The sequence below is a fragment of the Dermacentor albipictus genome, chromosome 8 (assembly GCF_038994185.2).
Source record: "Dermacentor albipictus isolate Rhodes 1998 colony chromosome 8, USDA_Dalb.pri_finalv2, whole genome shotgun sequence".
Taxonomy (NCBI): Eukaryota; Metazoa; Arthropoda; class Arachnida; order Ixodida; family Ixodidae; genus Dermacentor; species Dermacentor albipictus.
In genome coordinates, this window is record NC_091828.1 from 106,991,840 (window position 1) to 107,010,605 (window position 18,766).

Below are 18,766 nucleotides of genomic sequence, written 5' to 3' on the forward strand. Positions count from 1 at the left end.
GTGCCTCGATGCCAGAAGGGAAATCAGAGCTTGCCATCACGAGCAGGCTTTCCTTCCGGGAAAATTCAAATTTCCCTGTTTGGAATATATTTTCAAATCAAATCAAGTTTATTTCAACATACAACCGGATGCTGAGGACCGTTGACAAAAAGCCAGCAAGGCTTGACGTGGTCCATGGCCCCGAATACGAGGGGCACGCATAAATGCTCTTATTACGCAATCCCTGAACCGATTTAAATAATGTATATTGGTTTTAGGAGAAAAGAATGTCAATTCTATCGACAGTAAACGCAGCAAAATTTTAACATAGGGGTCGAAAGTTTTACCAAGAATAGTTGAGAATCGGGACCCCCCCCCCCCCAAAAAAAAACGGCAGTACGATGTTTACAAGTTTGCAACTCTGCACCAAATACATATTTCGCATTTCTGTAAAATATCGTCTCAAACAAACAAATTTGCTATATGTTTCACTATGTTATACGCTACATGTGTTAACGGCTCACATGAAAGCGGTAGTGTATATTTAGAAAGGGTGTGCGAAACTCCTGCTCACAGATTAGCTGTGTATTTCAGAATGGCTTGCAACACTACAGTTTTGTCCGCTTCACGTGCATGAACAGGAGCAGTTGATATAATATTCATATTTTTTTTATTGCTGAGACACAGAGTTGCCAACTTTAAATTTGATATTTTCTCATTTTGTGATAGCCATATTCATGTTTAAAAATGTCGGTCACCTCAATTAATAATTCACTTGCTACAGTTGGTATACTTAGAATTTTTTTTTTCAACGCGACAAGCCTTATCAATATCGGGGCCGTGATTGGTGAGCAAGAAGATTTCTCCGTTTCCACGTATTTAAATAGCAGCTCCTTTATGATGGGCCAATTTTTTTCATTTAGTAGGGAAAGGTAAATTCTAGAGACTGTAGAAAAGATAATTTTAATTTTAAGCCCCCTAGTTTTGTTACAAAAATTGCCGAACACTGACAAGTTGAGAAACAGTCTGAATCGCCATAGTTAATAATCAATAAATATGCACCACAAAAATTTCAGTTCTATAAGCTGCATGTGTTAGAGCCTTTCAAGCGGCCAAATGTGATACAAAAATAATTGTTTGGCAGCAATATGATTTTGTAATAATTCGGGATACCCTCTCAGGGCTGGAGCATTATATATAGGTTATATAGCTGATGTGAAAGTTTTATGGTGCTTATGAGGGTTTTGCTACAGTCATACCAACAAATCTTGTATAATTTGAAAGTGCATAAATAAACCAATTTTCTCCACTTTACCTGTCACAGAATTCTTGCACCATCTTAGTGCCGAGTTACTTGGTCATAAACTTCATGCTTATATTTAACTTCGCACTTTCTGAATCTCCTTCTTAAATATTATTAGCCTCAATCAAAAGTTCACTCGCCTACAGTTGGTACACATAGACATTTTCTTCTAAGTACACCAAATTTCACCAAATTCGGTGCGCTGGTTTCTGAGCAATATTTTTCTGCGTCCACATGTATTTAGAGCAGGACCGGCCGAGCTCGATCTTATGCACCCCTCCCCGTGGGTGTTTTCAGGGCCCGAATTCAAAAAGTTCTTTGTTCGCACGAGCTACTGGCCATTTATTGGCCATCTTCACAATTATTATGCCCGGCATCAGGATTAGCTGGTAATTTCATCTTCCGAGCAATTCTAGCATAAGTGTTTTGCGAATATTAGCCCGTGTCCACCTTAGACAGTCATTTCGGTGTCTCCATGGAAGTGGCTTGAGGCCCTTGCCCCCCCCCCCCACCCCGTTCTCTCCCTTCCATATTCTGAGGAACCACTGCTATATCCCTAATTATTTAAACTTGATATATCTTTGATATATCCATATGTATCCTTGATATAACTTGATATATCCGGAATATGATAGCTATACGAACTGATAACTGATAACTGAATTGATAACTATACGAAAACTGATACGAACTTGATATATCCGGAATATGGACGTAGGTCCATATTCACGCCGCATCTGTTCATATCGATGGCGCACATCCCGTACGGGGACGCCGACAGGCCCGACTGCACCATTCTGCCGGCGTCCGTCCACCATTACCCCGCCGGCGTGAAGCCGCCGTACGGCCACACCATGGTAAGCCGAGGCCGTATTAAGGCGTAAGCCTTTAGTGGCTCGTGAGTGTCCATGCACAGTCTGCGGTGGACGCAGGAAAGTGGTGATCAATCACAGCCGGTGGCAGCTGTCACAGCGCTTGATGGATGACTCTAGGCGAACAATGGGTAAGCCGAGGCCGTATTAAGGTGTAAGCCTTTAGTGGCTCATGATCGAGTGTCCGTGCATAGTCCGTTCCGTGGTGGACGTAGGAAAGCGGTGATCAATCACAGCCCATCACAGCTGTTACAGCGATTGATGGATGACCCTAGGCGAACAATGGGTGAGCCGAGGCCGTATTAAGGTGTAAGCCTTTTGTGGCTCGTGAGCGTCCGTGCACAGTCCGCGGTGGACGCAGGAAAGCGGTGATCAATCACAGCCGGTGACAGCTGTCACAGCGCTTGATGGATGACCCTAGGTGAACGATGGGTGATCAATCAAAGTTGACAGGTGGCCTTAGATGAACAATGCGTGATCCATGAAAGTTGACAGACGGTTTAAATATAGCCGAGTCAGTCGGATGTCTCCGAAGAGCGCGCGCCCTGCGCTTGCATCCGATGCTCGCGGCCATGGCGGCGTCCATTCGCAGAACAGTTCAGACAACAGCAACAGAAGCAGGCATAGATAGGCTTTCGCCTATCGCAGTTTAGCTCAGCAAAGTGCTAATAGATATTTCCGGACAATCACGTGACGCGAGCTATTTGGAGACAAATGATGTGACGCTTAACGCGCATTTGGACTTGGGTTCAGCAACACTATACCCAGCTCGCACAATTCACGCACGATATTGTTACGGAGGAGGAATTGGCAAACAGAAATGTGTACACGACAATTTAAGGGACATGTATTTACACGAGTACGCAGCCAAAATAGCTGCCACAGGCAGGGCGTCGCCTACTTATAATAATAATAATAATAATAATAATAATAATAATAATAACCTTTATTTATTTCCATCAACGTTGATCCCCACGATCGCTTTGTCCTGACTCTCCGTAACGACAGCATCCAGCCTCTACAGACATACTCGATCAAATCAACGCTAAGGAGATATCTTCGAGCCCAAGTAATGAAACGCGTCTGAAACTGTCTGGAAAACGATGGGAAGGCACCTCTGCGATGTGACGACGCCTCGTGGCGACAAGAAAAGGTTGCTAGAGCAAAGTCGCAGATTCGCCCAAAAGACGAAGCATCGATTGCGAAAGCAAATTATTGAGCAGCTATATGCGAAGTAAATGTAATTTTATCGGCCGTATAAGCGTGTAAAGATAGGCATACTACGTAGATTAACAAGCGTGGTGTCGCGCGCGTACAAGCAATCATGCACACATCTCACTCAATGACCGCGGAAACTCGAAACGCTGGATTGAGGAAGCGCGACAGCAGTAGCAAGCGAATTGACCTTTGTGCTGAGCCTCGCATCAACGCGAACTAAACCGTGAAAACACAGCGCACGGCAGATCTAGCCGCGTTTACATGAATGCGACAGTGTCGCATCGCATCGCATTTCTAGCGCATCACATTCATGTAAACAGCAGTAATGCGCTAGAAAGGCGCATCGCATTAATGCGCCAGGCGAGGGTAGATTTACGGGCGCGAGTCGACTCTCGCGGAGCATGTAAACGCAGGATCGTCGCATTAGGAATGATGGGAAGGAATTGCCAAACAACATGGCGGCGGTCCCGGCTGCCCGCTTCGAATTGAATTTGGCGTTGCTTTTGTAAAATTCACTTCGTTCGCAGCAGATGAATGTGTAAACGGCTTTCGCTTAGTCTCAGGCCGCTTCGACGACAGGGTATTATGGATAACCTTGTGGTGTTTTCGAGATCGCTTCTCGTTTCGAACGAGGCGAAGCCTAATGAAAGAAACATGCGAGATGTCAGCGCTACCTATCGCTATAGTCGGAAAGTAGCCGCAACGACGACTAATGGCCTCCGAGATCCGAAGATCGCGCTGGCCAGCTAAAGCTGCAAAAAACGTGCGCTGCTTCGCGTCCGCTACACTATAGCGTATAGCGTACGCTATAAGTTGCGTACGCTAAACTAAAACTGTCTATTTCTCGGCACTCAACCACCAACGTGCACTCGGCCCACAACCGGAAACCAGTTGCACCGGAAGTCGGTTGCACTTCACTTATACGACAGCACGTGGCGCTACGTTTTTGCGAGAGTTGAGGCGCTACATGTAAACGGCGTCGCATCGCCTTTCCCAAATGCGCTTGGAAATGCGATGCGCCACTGTCGCATTCATGTAAACGGGGCTGTCCCCGTCGCAGATGGCTTTCAAGTGGCCTAGGCGGGCGCGCCGGGCCCAGAGCAGAATGCGCCCCCTCCCCTGCCTACCCTCCTCCCGAAGCCTTGCGCGCGACGGAAGACGGCGCGCTCCCTCCTCGCTTTCCTCCCTTGCGTGCGCGCGACTGAGCCGCGATCGTCGGCTCACCCTCGCGTGCTTTCACTCGCACATAAAGCATACGGCGCGCGGCGACGATTTTATCGCTCTTGGACTCAATGCGGAACCTCGCGGCGACGGCGACGGCATAAATGTGCCTGGAGCATCCATACAAATGCTCTCGCAATAAAAACACAATGTGACTAAGATGAAGCTCATGCGAAAGCGTATCTACGTTTCCTTGCGCACAGTGTCAGGATTGGGGGCTCAATCCCATCGCTCGAGATCCGTTGCCAAGATTGGAGTCCGGCATGAATTCGAAGGTAGCTGGCCCATGCCGTCGTCCAACTTATCCACGCTGAGGGCGTTGATGAAGGGAAGAACTGCTTCTCATCGAGAACGAGGAATATGGGTTTATTTACAGAAATTAAATCAGTCTAACATGACTGCCTGAGAAAAAGAGTGTCAGTCCAACATGACTGCACGAGAGAAGTGTGTCAGTCTAATATGACTGCTCAAGAGAAGTGTGTCCAGCATTCACACAACAACAGTTTTTATACACTCGGTCCGCCGGCGATACAAGGTGGCGAATGTTCGTTTACTCATCGTCAACTTGCCGCCGCCCCGCAGAACAGATTACGTACACAAAGGCACACACATTCCGATGCCCGGCGCCGGCGTCGGAGGGGTGCCGTTCCGGGAAGTATCGGAGCCAATGGTGGGTAGCTCGTTGTCTCGCGTCCCGATCGGGGCATGAGAAGCAACAAAAAACGGCTTTCCTGCGGCAGCTTGCTCATGCGTAGCAGATCAGGTCCGCGCTGGAGAGCTCCGGCACCATAGTTCGCCCACCGAACTCGTTTCGTCACAACGGCGATGGGGCTGGTGGATGGAGGCGGTTTTCAGCACAAAGCCCGCTTCTTCGAACGCTTCCTAGCTGCAGCGACGGAGAGTGGGGGATGCGCGTCTTGTCCCCCAGTCGTAATTGGGTGGCAATTTTGCCTTGCAGCTCACCACTCTTAACAACAGACAACCTTGCCGTCGGGTTTCCAAACTTCCTGCTCGGATGCCATCACCTACAGTGTTTGGGCGACAACGTGGCCCGCACCGTTTTCGACTTCGGTGCTGTGTTCACGACGCTGCCTTCTTTGCGTGCGTGCAGGTCTGAGCGGGACATGCAGTACACGTCAAGCTTTGCGTTATTCTTTATTTCACTCGGCTCGTACTAACGCCGACATAGCTTCCTGTCGGTCCCATTTCGTGCACCGTCGTGGTTGGCTGGGACCTTAGAATTATCTGCGACGACAGCAACGCCTCCGGCGACATGCCTTGTCATACCAGCGTTGCGAAACATGCCAGCGTGGTCTTCCTGGTGCCCAGTAGTATGAGTTACCTTTCATGCTGCATCACGCCAACACGTTGCCCAGCGCATCGTTAGAACACAGGCCTACGAGCTCGGTGTGCACCGCTAAACATCGCTATAGCTCTCAATGTTCCGACGTCAGCCGAAAGTACCAATAGTTTATCATTGTTGCTTTGCCACGCACCTAACGCGACAAACCTTTCGAATGCCTTTTCTTCGTGCAAGTGCGCACGAGAGAAATTCGTAAAAGCGTTCTTTTATTCGGCTTTTTTTTAGGGATGTGTACGCAGCCTGATGGTGATTTTGCCGTCTTTTTTCTTATCCTTCTTCGCCGCAAGAACGACTCCCTGGCTCTCCTGCAGTACCTGGAGAAAGAGCAGGTGTTCACCTCCATGGCCGTGGGCGTCACGATGAAAGGTCGCTGGTACAAGGTCAAGAACCCCGCGTCAAGCGACAGCTACAAACTCTTCCAGAGCTGCACCGCTTTTGCCGACTTGCAAGACTTCGCGCCGGCCCAAGTACGCGTCTATAGTTGAAACGCCGTTATAACAAAGTGCTTGGGGACCTCGGTAGTCATTCGTTGTACGGGTGACTTCGTTGTAAAGGTCTCGCGCTGCTACAGCTCACAATAGAAGCGGCCCAAGGAAGTATTCCTTCGGTATGCAGGGCATACCGGTATGCAGGGCTCTACTTAAATTGAGGACGACGCAACGAGCTATAGAACGAAGAATGATAGGTGTAACGTTAAGGGATAAGAAAAGGGCAGATTGGGTGAGGGAACAAAGGCGAGTTCATGATATCTTAGTTGAAATCAAGAAAAAGAAATGGGCATGGGAAGGACACGTAATGAGGAGGGAAGATAATCGATGGTCATTAAGAGTTACGGAATGGATTCCAAGGGAAGGGAAGCGTAGCAGAAGGCGGCAGAGAGTTAGGTGGGCGGATGAGATTAAGAAGTTTGCAGGGACACCATGGCCACAATTAGTACATGACCGGGGTAGTTGGAGAAGTATGGGAGAGGCCTTTGCCCTGCAGTGGGCGTAACCAGGCTGATGATGATGATGATGATGCAGGGCATTTCGATGAAGATACGCTCCACTGCACAGCGCTCATATCAGCCCCGGAAGCGAGGGAGGGCGAAGCGACAAAAACAGGCAACGTGTACGCGGCGCACCAGCTTCCTTAACGTCACAGACGCAGCGATGAATCGGGCCAATTAATGGCATTTGATTAACCGCGTCACGAAAGCTTCGCCTCCTACAGATTTCAAGATGTGCGTCGGATCTATAAGGTATGTTATTGCGGAGCCAAAAAGAACGAGATGGTAGAACACGAAAATAAAACGGAGCAAGTGCTTCGCCTGCGTCAAGCGGATGGCGACTCTGTTCCATGCAGTTTTCCTTAATAATTAACCGCTTAAGTTTAGCTGTCGGAATAAGGACAAAAAAAGCACTTGAACTTTTAGATGCGAGTGAAGCGCCTGTCCTGCTTTATTTTCTGCCGTCTCGTATTTGTCGTTGAGCTTCAAAACAACCAGAATTCGGCCACCTCAGCTACAGCCTGAATCGCAGTCTTGTCGCTCTCGCATACTTCTTTTTTTCCGAGCAGTGACATCTGCCTTTAACCTGTTATTCAAAGCATACATCCATCAACCCGTCAAACGCGGGAAAGGTCTTTCTTGCCACTCGCTGTCTACGACATGCTAGCGGTCTATAGTGCTCTGCTTCTTTTTTTTATATCGCCGAGCGCAGATGCACGGATTACAAGTACAGATGCGAATCCTGCCACCACACGCCCACCTATAGGCAATGATGCGCGCGCACTCTCTCTCGGCAACGGAAGAAACCCGTTACTTCTAGCGCGGTTGATCCTCTGGCGCGTATTTTCAAACGACAGAGCGTACACAGCTATAGTAACAGAAAGGCGCGTGCGATGCACCTTATAAACGTAACGCCGCTTACCCTAATCACGCCACCGCGTGAAAATGATTTCCCGTACGCCAGGATCAGGCACAGAGTCTATCCGGGGGTGCGCGCCCGCTTTCCACCGTCTCATTTCATCCGCTCACGACGGCACACAAGGACGAGACGCGCACACAAGGACGCAGACACTGCAGCTCCACGCGTTGACCACCGCGACACGGAAGCACGAAACCGCTCGACGCCATTTGCAATCTCTAAAAGCCGGATGTTTACGTTCGCACAGTGACTCCTTCCGCCGCGCATTGTGATTGGCCGCGACATAGCATCACCTCCGAGATTCAGGCGTGATTGGGAGCCAAAGCAAGCAGGATGTTTACATTCGCGCAGCGACTCCTTCCGCCACGCATTGTGATTGGCCGCGACATAGCATTACCTCCGAGATGCGGGCGCCATCGGAGGCCAAAGGGGAAAGCTCGTCCTCGCGGTAGAAATCGGTCCCGGAAAGATAGCGCTCGCCGTCGACTTTGCCATGTGTGAACGGTGCCATATGGTGACGGTATGGTTCGTGTTGGCAGGGGTGCGCTGAGACGTGAGAGGAGACGTGTGAGCGGATCTAGCTTGAAAGGATACTAAAGAGAGAAAAAAATAATAATGCCAGCTGTATGAAGAACTCGTTCTTACAATACGAGAAGTGCCGTGAGAACTCCGCGCTCGCGTTCATCTTTCGCTGCGCTCGTTTGCAGACGCTTGCCGCAGGAACGGGCACCTCTCTGAAAATTGCTCGCCATACCGGTCCTGGAAAAGAGGATGTACAGCGAAGCGGTCGCAAACAGCCAGTACAAGTGCTGAGGGGTAGGGTGGGCGAGGGTATCCTTTATGAATAAGAAATCATTACATGGTCCATGAAACGGAAAATCCGGCGTTAACAACCGACGGTACCAAAACTCAACATCACCAAGTGGTGACGTCACGTTTGAGAGGATTGACGAAACCTGATTACGTCATCACCTGAAACGTCGCGGTATGACATCGTCGCGTCAAACGTTACGCTACGCGATAACGGCATCGTCACGTGACGATATCGCCTGACGTAATCTAACGGCGGCATCACGTCAAACGTGACTTCCCGCGATGACGTCTTCGTCAAGCGATGATGTCACCTGATGACGCAATGTGGTGTCCTCTTGGAGAAGCAGCACACGCTGCATTTCCCGCGTCTTTTCACTGTCTCCGGGATCGGCCCACATTTTTGTGTGGGCGAAGGTCGCACACGCGGGCACGAAGCATCTCGACCAACTAGAGACCAGCAGCTTTGCTGTAAAAAAATGCAGTTTCGCCTGAAGGGTGAAGCACTCACTGCGATGGCAAGGAATTAACGTTGCGCTTGGACTCCTCGGGTGGCGTTGCGGTAACCTAGGCGCGACACACGCAGGTGCGCCAAACTTTTTGACACGCTTAAAAGCTTTAACACGCCGCGTAGGTCCTGTAATGGCATCGCACGTGTGCCACTGCGCTGCCCGAAGAGAGCTGGGCCAGTACATAACGTCACTTTAGGTTCGAGCACCGATATTGGGCCTCTTCGATTTTCGCAGTTCTAGCAGCCCGCCGGCAGCCAGAAGGCAGCCAGCTAGTTCCGGTCCTAATAGGAAGTCACGTGGGCTGAGATCCCAAGACAACCAGAACCTGCCCGAAGTTTGCAAAGCCGGGACAGCTGGCCGAATGTAAAAAACGCTACCAGCATGGCAGCGCCCGGCGAGGCTGGCGAGCGCTAGGCGTAGTCGGCCCATTTATGCGTTGCCATCTTGAAAATATGTACTTGCATTCCGGGATGCGATCACTCTCGCGAGATTTCGCGCGACTCGGTGCAGGACGCGCACTGGGCTGACCTCACCTTGCGCAGCGCAACAGATGGCCTCCGACGCGTCCGATGACAAGACGCGAGCTCGCGCGTAAGTGATTGTATACTCGAAAGCGATAGCCCGTGGATCCCTGCTCGCAGCGATCACGTCGCCCACCGGCGACGTTGATGAGTTGGCGTTGTGTCATCACTTCACGAGACATGAAAAACAGGTTATCGGGTACGTCTCATACGCATAAAATTTCGTGTCGACCTGCTTGGGCTTCGATTTCAGAAAGGTTGTTGTGGCTGATGGTGCTTCTCACTTTCACCCTAAGGAGCCGGGGACGAGGCTGGCGAGTAAAAATGCATGCCGTCTGTGACGAGCGAAACGTACGTTTCACACGAAAAACAACATTGGTCGCGATCATGAGAGCAATAAGCCAATGTACGTGTCTAATGTACAGGCGCCCAAATCTTTAACTGGCGTGCGCGAGCGGCGGCTTTTCCGTGCGTCAGCGCCGTATGACGGGGCGACGCTGGAAAGAGTCTGAGAGGCTATGCGCATGCGGGCAAAGCGCGCTCAGCTGGGACCATCGTCTGATAGGCTGTTTCCAGCCTCGCCCCGTCATACGGCGCTGACGCACGGAAAAGTCGACGCTCGCGCACGCCAGTGAAAGATTTGGGCGCCTGTACGCGTGCCTTTTAATCAGTGCATTCTTAGAGCAACGGCCTGCAGTCCGAACACATATCGGCTTCGAGCTGCCACCCAAGCATGCGACGGAGAGACGGAGCGAACACGGGCTAGCTGCAACGCCTTCGCTAACTGCAGAAAAAGGAGATATGTACATATGCGAGATATGTGAAAAGGAACGCCGCCAGAGAAAGACGAACCCAAAATGTTCCGCAATGTGTGAATGAGCGTCTACAACTTGCGTGGAACACGATGTAGATAACATGCACACGTGAGAGCTGCTGATCACCGCCGCGAAGAAGCCTTCCGGGGACAGACACGCATACACACACAAAAGCTTCAAACGATTCACCACTGCTCGTTACCCGCCGTGGTTGCTCGGTGGCCATGGTGTTGGACTGCTATAGCACGAGGTCGCGGGATCGAATCCCGGCCATGGTGGCCGCATTTCGATGGGGGTGAAATGCGAAAACACCCATGTACTTAGATTTAGGTGCCCGTTAAAGAACCTCAGGTGGTCGAAATTTCCGGAGTCCTCTACTACGGCGTGCCTCATAATCAGAAAGTGGTTTCCGCACGTAAAACCCCATAATTTGATTAACCACTGCATGCTCGTTTCACACCGGTTCGCAATGCGGAACGGAGCGTTAGCACCTAGAAAGATAATGCTAGAAGTAAGGGAATCCGTAGATAGTTGGCTGAGTGAGGTAAATTTAAGTCCTCAAGCACCCGCGTTGCAATCCGTGAAGTCCCCTCAAAGATGGCGGCGAGCGCCCATCGCCTCTTTTATTAGTCATCTGCTAGCCAGAGCATTTCCTGAGAGCAGCCAGACCAAAATCGTCCTGGCAGGTTCTGGCAGCCCGTGGGTAGCCAGAACCGTCCAGCGCCAGCAAAACGAACGCCCGGCGGAAGTGCGTGGCGTGGTGGGCGGAGCAACCCGAGAAAAACGAAGACGCTCTGGCTGGCTGTGGCAGCCCGTGAGTAGCCAGAAGTGGAAAATCGAAGAAGGCCATTGTTTCGCACTTTTAATATTTGTTAGTTTCAGAAGATTTAAAATAAAAGTAATACGTCGTGAATGTTATTTTTTACGATATTTGTTCGCGCGCTGCTGTTTTTTGAAATTCTGCGAAAACATTTTGTCACGAACGCAAGACCTAGTTTGAGCAACTTCCGCGGTTCAGTAGTACAGGAATATTCGTTGCATGTTCAGCGTCTGGAAGCCTACACATGCGATGTAGAGTAAGCACGGTTTGGTGGTCTATATCTGCCACACATTGGTAATCGTCGTCTGCTTTGATGCCTCTCCTTTCTTTGGAAACGCCGCGCCCACCACTTCCCTGTCGGGGATGCTATGCCATGCTGACAACGCGCGTGCCGTTCGATACTGGAAAGTACCGGGCTCGCAGCGTTAAAGAAAGGAAACGCATGAATTAACGCAGGTGACGATTATTGTTGTGTGGCAGATATACACCCCAAAGGGTGCAAACCTTTCTTAGAGTGCACCTTTCTTTCAGCGCCGAGAACGAACTACAGGGTAGGGTGAATCGATGCCAGCGCCAACGGCGGCGCTGGCATCGAGGCACCCTACTACAGGGGCGCTGCGAGCGCCGCTCGCGTGACGTCAGGGCACGAACTCGCGCCTGTCGTCTGCTGCAGTTCGGGCGTTGTCCGGGCGCTTTCTGCGGTGTTTGCGGTTGTTCGCCGTCGTTCTCTCTGCTTGTATAATTTTGGCGGCCGTCTCAAATAGAGTTATACGACGTCTTCATTCGCGAAAATGTATTTAAGGAGCTCATTTCTTAGACGACAATGCACCTCTCAAAGGCAACGCTACAGTGCCAGCCGGAGGAGCGCAGACTAGCCCATTGCGGGTTTTCTCATGCGCGGATCGACAACCGCAAGAGCGTAGCATATAAGAATCCAGTTATGATAACATACCTGCTGCGGTGCAACAAGTATGTCACATATGACTTCTACAACAGTTACTTTGATTTTACTTCCGCTAGAACAGGTGCGCTCACTACGAGTGGCTCATGGTATAATATCGAATTTTTTGCATTTCTTCAGAAAAACGCTCGGCAGTATCACGAGGACTTAACTAACACTGCAGTTTAGATTCTACAAGCACCACTTGCTTCTTTATCTGCTTCTCAAAATTAGTCGGTTCTTTACGTGTTTATATTAGGTGGCGCTAATTGGAAGTAAAGCTAATGAAGGCTTACAGCTATCTGCAGAATACGAAAAGGAATGTACCAATATATATTCCCTTTTCCGTGCTACACGTTAAACTCGATCACTTGAGAAATTTACTGGTGCTTGTTGCTTGAGTAATATACATGACGAATCTGTTTGGCGAACTGACACAGGCTGCTCGGCCCAAATTTTTTGGTGAGATATGCCTTTTCGACCGTGTAGTTGCAGCCAGAAAGAAGTCGAAGCGTCAATCATGCGTAGTATGGGACATATTGAAAATATCGTAATTCCCCGGTGGAGGGTCAAAAATCAAGTGAAATATGTAAGGCTTGTGGTGTTTTCTTTATGAAGGTTTGCGACGTTTTCTTTTATGTACCGACGAAGCGAATAGTTCTCCGTTTGTATAATTAAACAACGCTGCACCGAGACATGGTGAGGCAGAAGGTGCCTGAATTTTCCTTTTCTAAGCAAGCTAAGCTGCGGTGTAGTACCTCGAGAATACTTTAGGCATTCCAATTGGCGCTGTAAATGCTTTATGGTTTCAATTCGAAGTTGTAGTGAACTGATGGCTTTCGCCATCATAATGGTTCCTCGCCATACCGACAGTCGCTTACTACCGTTGCGTGAGGGGTGTGCCATACTGTCGAGAAAGGCTACTGAGGGCCACCATGAAACATTTCATCGCTTGCAATTGATTGGCTCTCGATCTTAACCACGAAACTTTTATCTCAAGTGATTGCTAGTATGGTATTTGTGAATTAACTATGTAAATACTCTACATGACGCGCCGTCGTGTTAGCAGCCATGAGCAATTCGTTTTTTGGGGGCCCGTCTCAGAGAGGGTTTGTGAAAGTAGCAGCAAACTTTTTCATAAGAAACAGTCAAGTATGGGCATTTATTAAAGCGTAAAAGAAAGATATAGGCGCGCATTATTGCGCGCCTAACTCTTTTTTACGCCTTAATAAATGGCCATACCTGACTAGAACGACTCACCAGAGTAATAAGAATCATGATGACAGCTTGGCTGGGCAGTGTCGTTCTAACCCGGATAACAGGTTGACGCCAATTACAAAAAGGTTTTTCTTCCATGTAAAATGCAATATCTCTCATAGCTAAATACTAAGGCAGTGTTAAGTGTTTAGTGAAGCGCACTTGCGCAACTTCGCGTGTTGAATTTACAGACATTCGTTTTACGCAAAATTCATGGACCGACACGGCGCATATATGCATTGTAAGACCAGTACACCCTGCCAACGCTACGTAGCTTGCGATAGCCAAGCCGTAAATTTTGTCGACTCACGCGCTTTTGAAGAAGAAACTGTAGTTCAGGCATGGCAGCAGAAAGAAGCCGACATACCCTTCAATAAGTACGGCTCGAGCCACCCATACCCCAGGCATACACGAAGGGAACGAGCGCGCGCGGTGGCCGAGTGAGCAGCAGCGAGCGGCGTCCTGGCCGTGACGTCACTCGCGAGAGGGCGCCACTGCAAATTCTCGCCGCTAATAGCCGTTCGCGCCTCCAGTTACTCGGTACTCTGCAACGAGTAGTACGCTTACGGCTAGTTAAGACTCCCTTATTAGAGAGCCAGGTCCTGTCCGCAAATGTATTAGTTTACGGCGCACACTACGATTACAGTAGTAGATCTGTGTGCTCGAGTTGACCTCATTGTTGCAAAATGCAGCCGCAACACTCTAAGAACAGTTTACACCCTTTGGCGTGCCCCTTCTGCCACACAACGATAATCGTCATCTGCCTTGATGCGTTTCCTTTCTTTAACGCTGCGAGCCCGGAACTTTCCAGTAACGAACGGCACGCGCGTTATCAGGAGGGGCACTCCAAAGGGTGTAAACTGTTCTATGCTGATAACGCGCGTGCCGTTCGTTACTAGAAAGTTCCGGGCTCGCAGCGTTAAAGAAAGGAAACGCATCAAGGCAGATGACGATTATCGTTGTGTGGCAGAAGGGGCACGTCAAAGAGTGTAAACTGTTCTTAGAGTGAAGCGCTGCTGTGCACATCTGCAAACATTAGCTGCGTGCGTCTATTTTGCAGTGTTCTGCCCCGTAAAGAGTAAGACGTCTTACGGGCATGGCTATATCGCTCCAACAGCTGTCGCTAGCCCTCTGTTCTTGCAACCGCTGAATTTTGCGATTTTTTTTTGTCCAAGAACTAATTGTTGTTTGTACTACATCCTTCTTCTTCATTCAAGGTTTGCAAAGCGAACCTCTACAACACCCTGACAACGAATTACGACTACGACCACGCCCTCTTCGCGGGCTTCACCTACGACATGAGCGCCGGGCGCCTCCTAGTCTTCGACAGCCGGAGAGCAATCCAAAACAAGGTACAAAACGAGGCATACTTGTAGCCGCGAAATGCGGAGACTCGCCTTCAAATAAAAGAGAAGGTAGTGACTACAGTGACGGGGCCCGGCACATTAACGTCTGCACTACAGTGACGGGGCCCGGTACTTTAACATCCACACTACGGTGACGGGGCCCGTCGCTTTAACAACAACACTACACCGACGGGGCCGTCACTATAAAGATGTCGGTATTGGGGGCGAGGACCATAGAGTTTCCTACAAAATTCTTGTAGGAAACTCTATGGCGAGGACGACTTACGGAGTCGCCATCTGTCAGAAGCGCCTCACATGAGTCGGCGTTAAATAAAGGCTAAATAAACATACTACGCGGCAGCCCTCCTGAACAATGTTGCAAGTACTCTGGAAATGGCAGTATTTTACCTTTAAAATAATCATGTTGGACAAACAGAAAGCACAGAATGGTTTACAAACGCTATCTCTTTGCCTACTACGTACAGTAAGCTGGGACACTGCGAGCGGTCGCCGCAATCGATTCCACCGAACCGGTTTGCGTGAAACGTAAGCAATCGCTGAGAAAACTATGTGAAATATGTTCTTATAGTGGGATGGCTGTCTGTGTAACTAAATATAGCATAACAGAATGAAGCTGCAATGCAGCGATCGCACGGGTTCGCGGTGACCGACTTCGCGTCTGCATGCATGTCGATCGCTTTCGCTCCGAGCACGTTTTCGCACCGTGCCGTGAGCTTTATGCCGCAGCATATGAACATTTGACAGTACGCAAGCAACCATTGTTGCATGGACACTATCGGAGCTGTTCAAAAATAATTTCGTTATAGCTAGGGTCTTCGACGCCTACAGCGACTTGAGATATGTTCCGTCGCGATGATTCAGTCTTAATTTCTTTTTCTTTTCTTCTAAAGTCTTGGAAGCTTCAATATCATTATTTCTCAAATTTCATCGAACTGAATGTTTATCGGTCTTCTAAGCGAGCAATTACCCGCTGCTTCTTTTTCTTAATTCAGTAGAATATTCATTGTCTGCTGCTACACAAGCAGGAACATGTGCCGTGCCTTTTTTAATGTGCTTTTACCGTTCCCCTTCCATTAGAGTGAACTTTCTTTCTTTATTATAATCATAATAGGTGTTACAGTGCATACGCAAAAGATTGCACATTCATGGACAAGTACCCATTGCGGTCGTTCGATCCGTATGTGTACAATCAATGTATTCCATTACTGCACGGAAGTTGCTGACATCGTGAAATTCACGTGGTGTTGTGGACAGTACTGGAATAAAATACCACGGTCCGTGAAGTGCTTGGCATCCCCATAGGCGCCAGCACCGAGAAGCTCATGCAGCTGGGGGTCCACAACACCTTCGATGAGCTTGGGTCACAGAAGTTAGACCAGATTGGCGGGGAGGCGGATCCTGGAGGCGCTGGACTTTAACCCGTCAGGGAAAGGCGGTGCGTGCTCGACGCGTGGTCGCGGGAGGCCGTCACGGTCTCGCCGTTCCCGCGCAACGTGCACGCGCAACGCAATGTAGGCACACTCCGGGCCCGAGCGACCGCACTCCTCGGATCCGTCGCCGACGATCCACGATCGGTCGCGTTCGTCGACGTCGCCCAATACGGTTCGTCCGACCGGTTTGCGGCGGCCGTGGTGGATCACAGGGGCAACCTAACGCCGCGTCCGTGCGGGGCAGGTGTCCGGATTGCGGAGATCCATTCTGCACTTTAGAACACATGCTCTGGCGGTGTCCCTCGTTACGGGACCACGGTCATCTCACCACAGAAGAAGAGTGGGAGGAGGCGGTCAGGCACGGCCTGCCCGTACCAACGTCGGAACGGCTCGCGGCGGCCCCCTTCCTCTTAAGGGGGTTTCGGAGTCGCTCCTTAGGACCTTAGGACCTTAATAAAGTTCACTGCCTGCCGTGAAGTGCTCGAAGTTGTTTGGATAGAATGTTTGAAAGAAGTGCGGCCATTGACGTCGCTACAGTGTTGATGTAAAGTGCCGGTCCCGTCTGTGGTTAAGGAGACGGGCCCCGTCACTGCAGGGGTGAGGTTAAAGCGCCGGGCCCCGTCACTGTAGTGTATATGTTAAAGTGCCGGGCCCCGTCACTGTAGTGCATATGTTAAAGTACCGGGCCCCGTCACTGTAGTACAGATGTTAAAGTGCCGGGCCCCGTCACTGTAGTCACTACCAAAAGAGAACCAGAACAGAAACGAAACTATTGCCGCATAGGGGCAGCATCATCGCCCAGCGCACTTAAAACCCCTTAAACTTCATAGTGCCACGCTTTGAAGAATGCCGCATCCTCCTCGCGCGCTCTGGCTGAGGCTGACGCCGCGTCGCTATTGGCCTAATAGCATCACGTGGGCCCTCGCGCCGTGCATCAGCGCCACTTTTGCTCGAGAAGCGTCTACGGAGTGGCGAGGAGCGCATGTTGGCGCCGTCGCTACGCTCGAGCGGTGTAGGCGGCGCCACGGTCGAGGAGGGAGCGTGAAAGAGAGGAGAAACGAGGAGGAGCGAAGGCGGAGGAGAGGAGAGTGTTGCTACTTTACGAAGTTTAAGGTGGTTTAAGCGCACTCAAACTGGATGTGCGTGCCTGTCTGTGGTGATGGTGATGACTAGACGGCGCGCACTATGAATTCGTTTATGCACTCCGCTTTTCGCGTTTTCAATTGAAGCCGGCAGTACGTGATCAGCGCGACGTCCATTTGGTTTCACGAACTACACACTCGACGCGTAATCCCCGCGCAGTTCTGCGACCTCAAGCAGCACTACATGAACCTGAGCTACGGCGTCGCCGCGTACGACGTGGAATTCGACGCGCCTAGCTACTTGTGCGCCCTCCTCGGCATCGACGGGCCCTACAGCCGCGTGGACGCCCTGACGAAACTGCGAGACTACATCTCGAAGAACTACACCAGCGCCGCCAGCAAGGCGGACTGCGACAAAATCCGATGAAGTGTCGCACATGTGGCGTACAACCTGGTGCGTTTTGCGACACCCTTACGACGGTTACTTGTATATATTTTTTAGCAATTACACTCTTAGGCAAAGTTACATCCTTTGGGGTGTATCTCTGCCACACAACGATAATCGTCATCTGCCTTGCTTGGGTTTCCTTTCTTGAAAACGCCGCGCCCGCTACTTTCCTGTCGGGAATGCCATGTAGTGCTGATAACGCGCATGCCGTTCGTTGCTGGAAAGTACCGGGCTCGCCGCGTTAAAGAAAGGAAATGCGGACAAGACAGACGACGATTATCGTTGTGTGGCAGAAGGGTGTAATTTTGCTTAAGAGTATAGGGGACGATGGTTAGAGGTTCAAAGAGGAGATAAAAAAATAGCTCTTCGCATGAAACTGCGACTAGTACACGTGCAACACGTGCCATGTTACCGCTGTTGAGAGCCTGATTTAGGAGGTTTAGTGCCCAAAAGACAACGGGGCTCCTAGGAGCGCCGTGGTGGACGGCGCCGGAGTAATTTCGACTGCCTTGAATTCTTCAACGTGCGCCTAAATCTAAGTGCAGAAACATTTTTTTTTTTGCACTTTTCCATCATCGGAATGCGGCGGGCGACGCCGGAGATTGAACCCGGGACATCGGTCGCTCAGCAGCAGAAGGCCATATATAGAGTCTATAAGTCTAGTAGTATAGAGTCTATAGAAGCTAAAGTTTCTTAACGCCGTTATACCTGAAGTTGTGCTGCACGCAAGCTTTTAATCATATTAAAGGTCACGATTATTACAGCTGAGGGAACGCAGCAAGTCGGTTGAACGATCCTCGAAAACCAAAAATATACTCGGTGAGGAAGAAGTTGAAGAAGTAATACTAAAACGAAATGATGCGCATATTTTATGCAGATTCAAGAAGTATTTGACGTAGTA

At 50.0% G+C, this 18,766-nt stretch overlaps 1 protein-coding gene and 1 long non-coding RNA gene across 3 annotated transcripts in view; one reads left to right on the top strand and one right to left on the bottom strand.

Moving 5' to 3' along the window:
- LOC139048958 (uncharacterized) overlaps positions 1-8,445 on the bottom strand; it is a 137,097-nt gene extending 128,652 nt beyond the window's left edge. For both annotated transcript variants that reach the window (XR_011508042.1, XR_011508041.1), the window contains exon 1: positions 7,867-8,445. This is a non-coding gene — a long non-coding RNA (uncharacterized lncRNA). The remainder of the gene's footprint in view (positions 1-7,866) is intronic.
- LOC139048957 (nuclear pore complex protein DDB_G0274915-like) overlaps positions 1-18,766 on the top strand; it is a 42,561-nt gene that overhangs the window by 21,103 nt on the left and 2,692 nt on the right. The window contains exons 10-13 of the mRNA XM_070523959.1: positions 2,001-2,139; positions 6,244-6,423; positions 14,756-14,890; positions 17,638-17,871. Coding sequence (XP_070380060.1) covers positions 2,001-2,139; positions 6,244-6,423; positions 14,756-14,890; positions 17,638-17,844 — 661 coding nt within the window. The 3' untranslated portion in view covers positions 17,845-17,871. The remainder of the gene's footprint in view (positions 1-2,000; positions 2,140-6,243; positions 6,424-14,755; positions 14,891-17,637; positions 17,872-18,766) is intronic.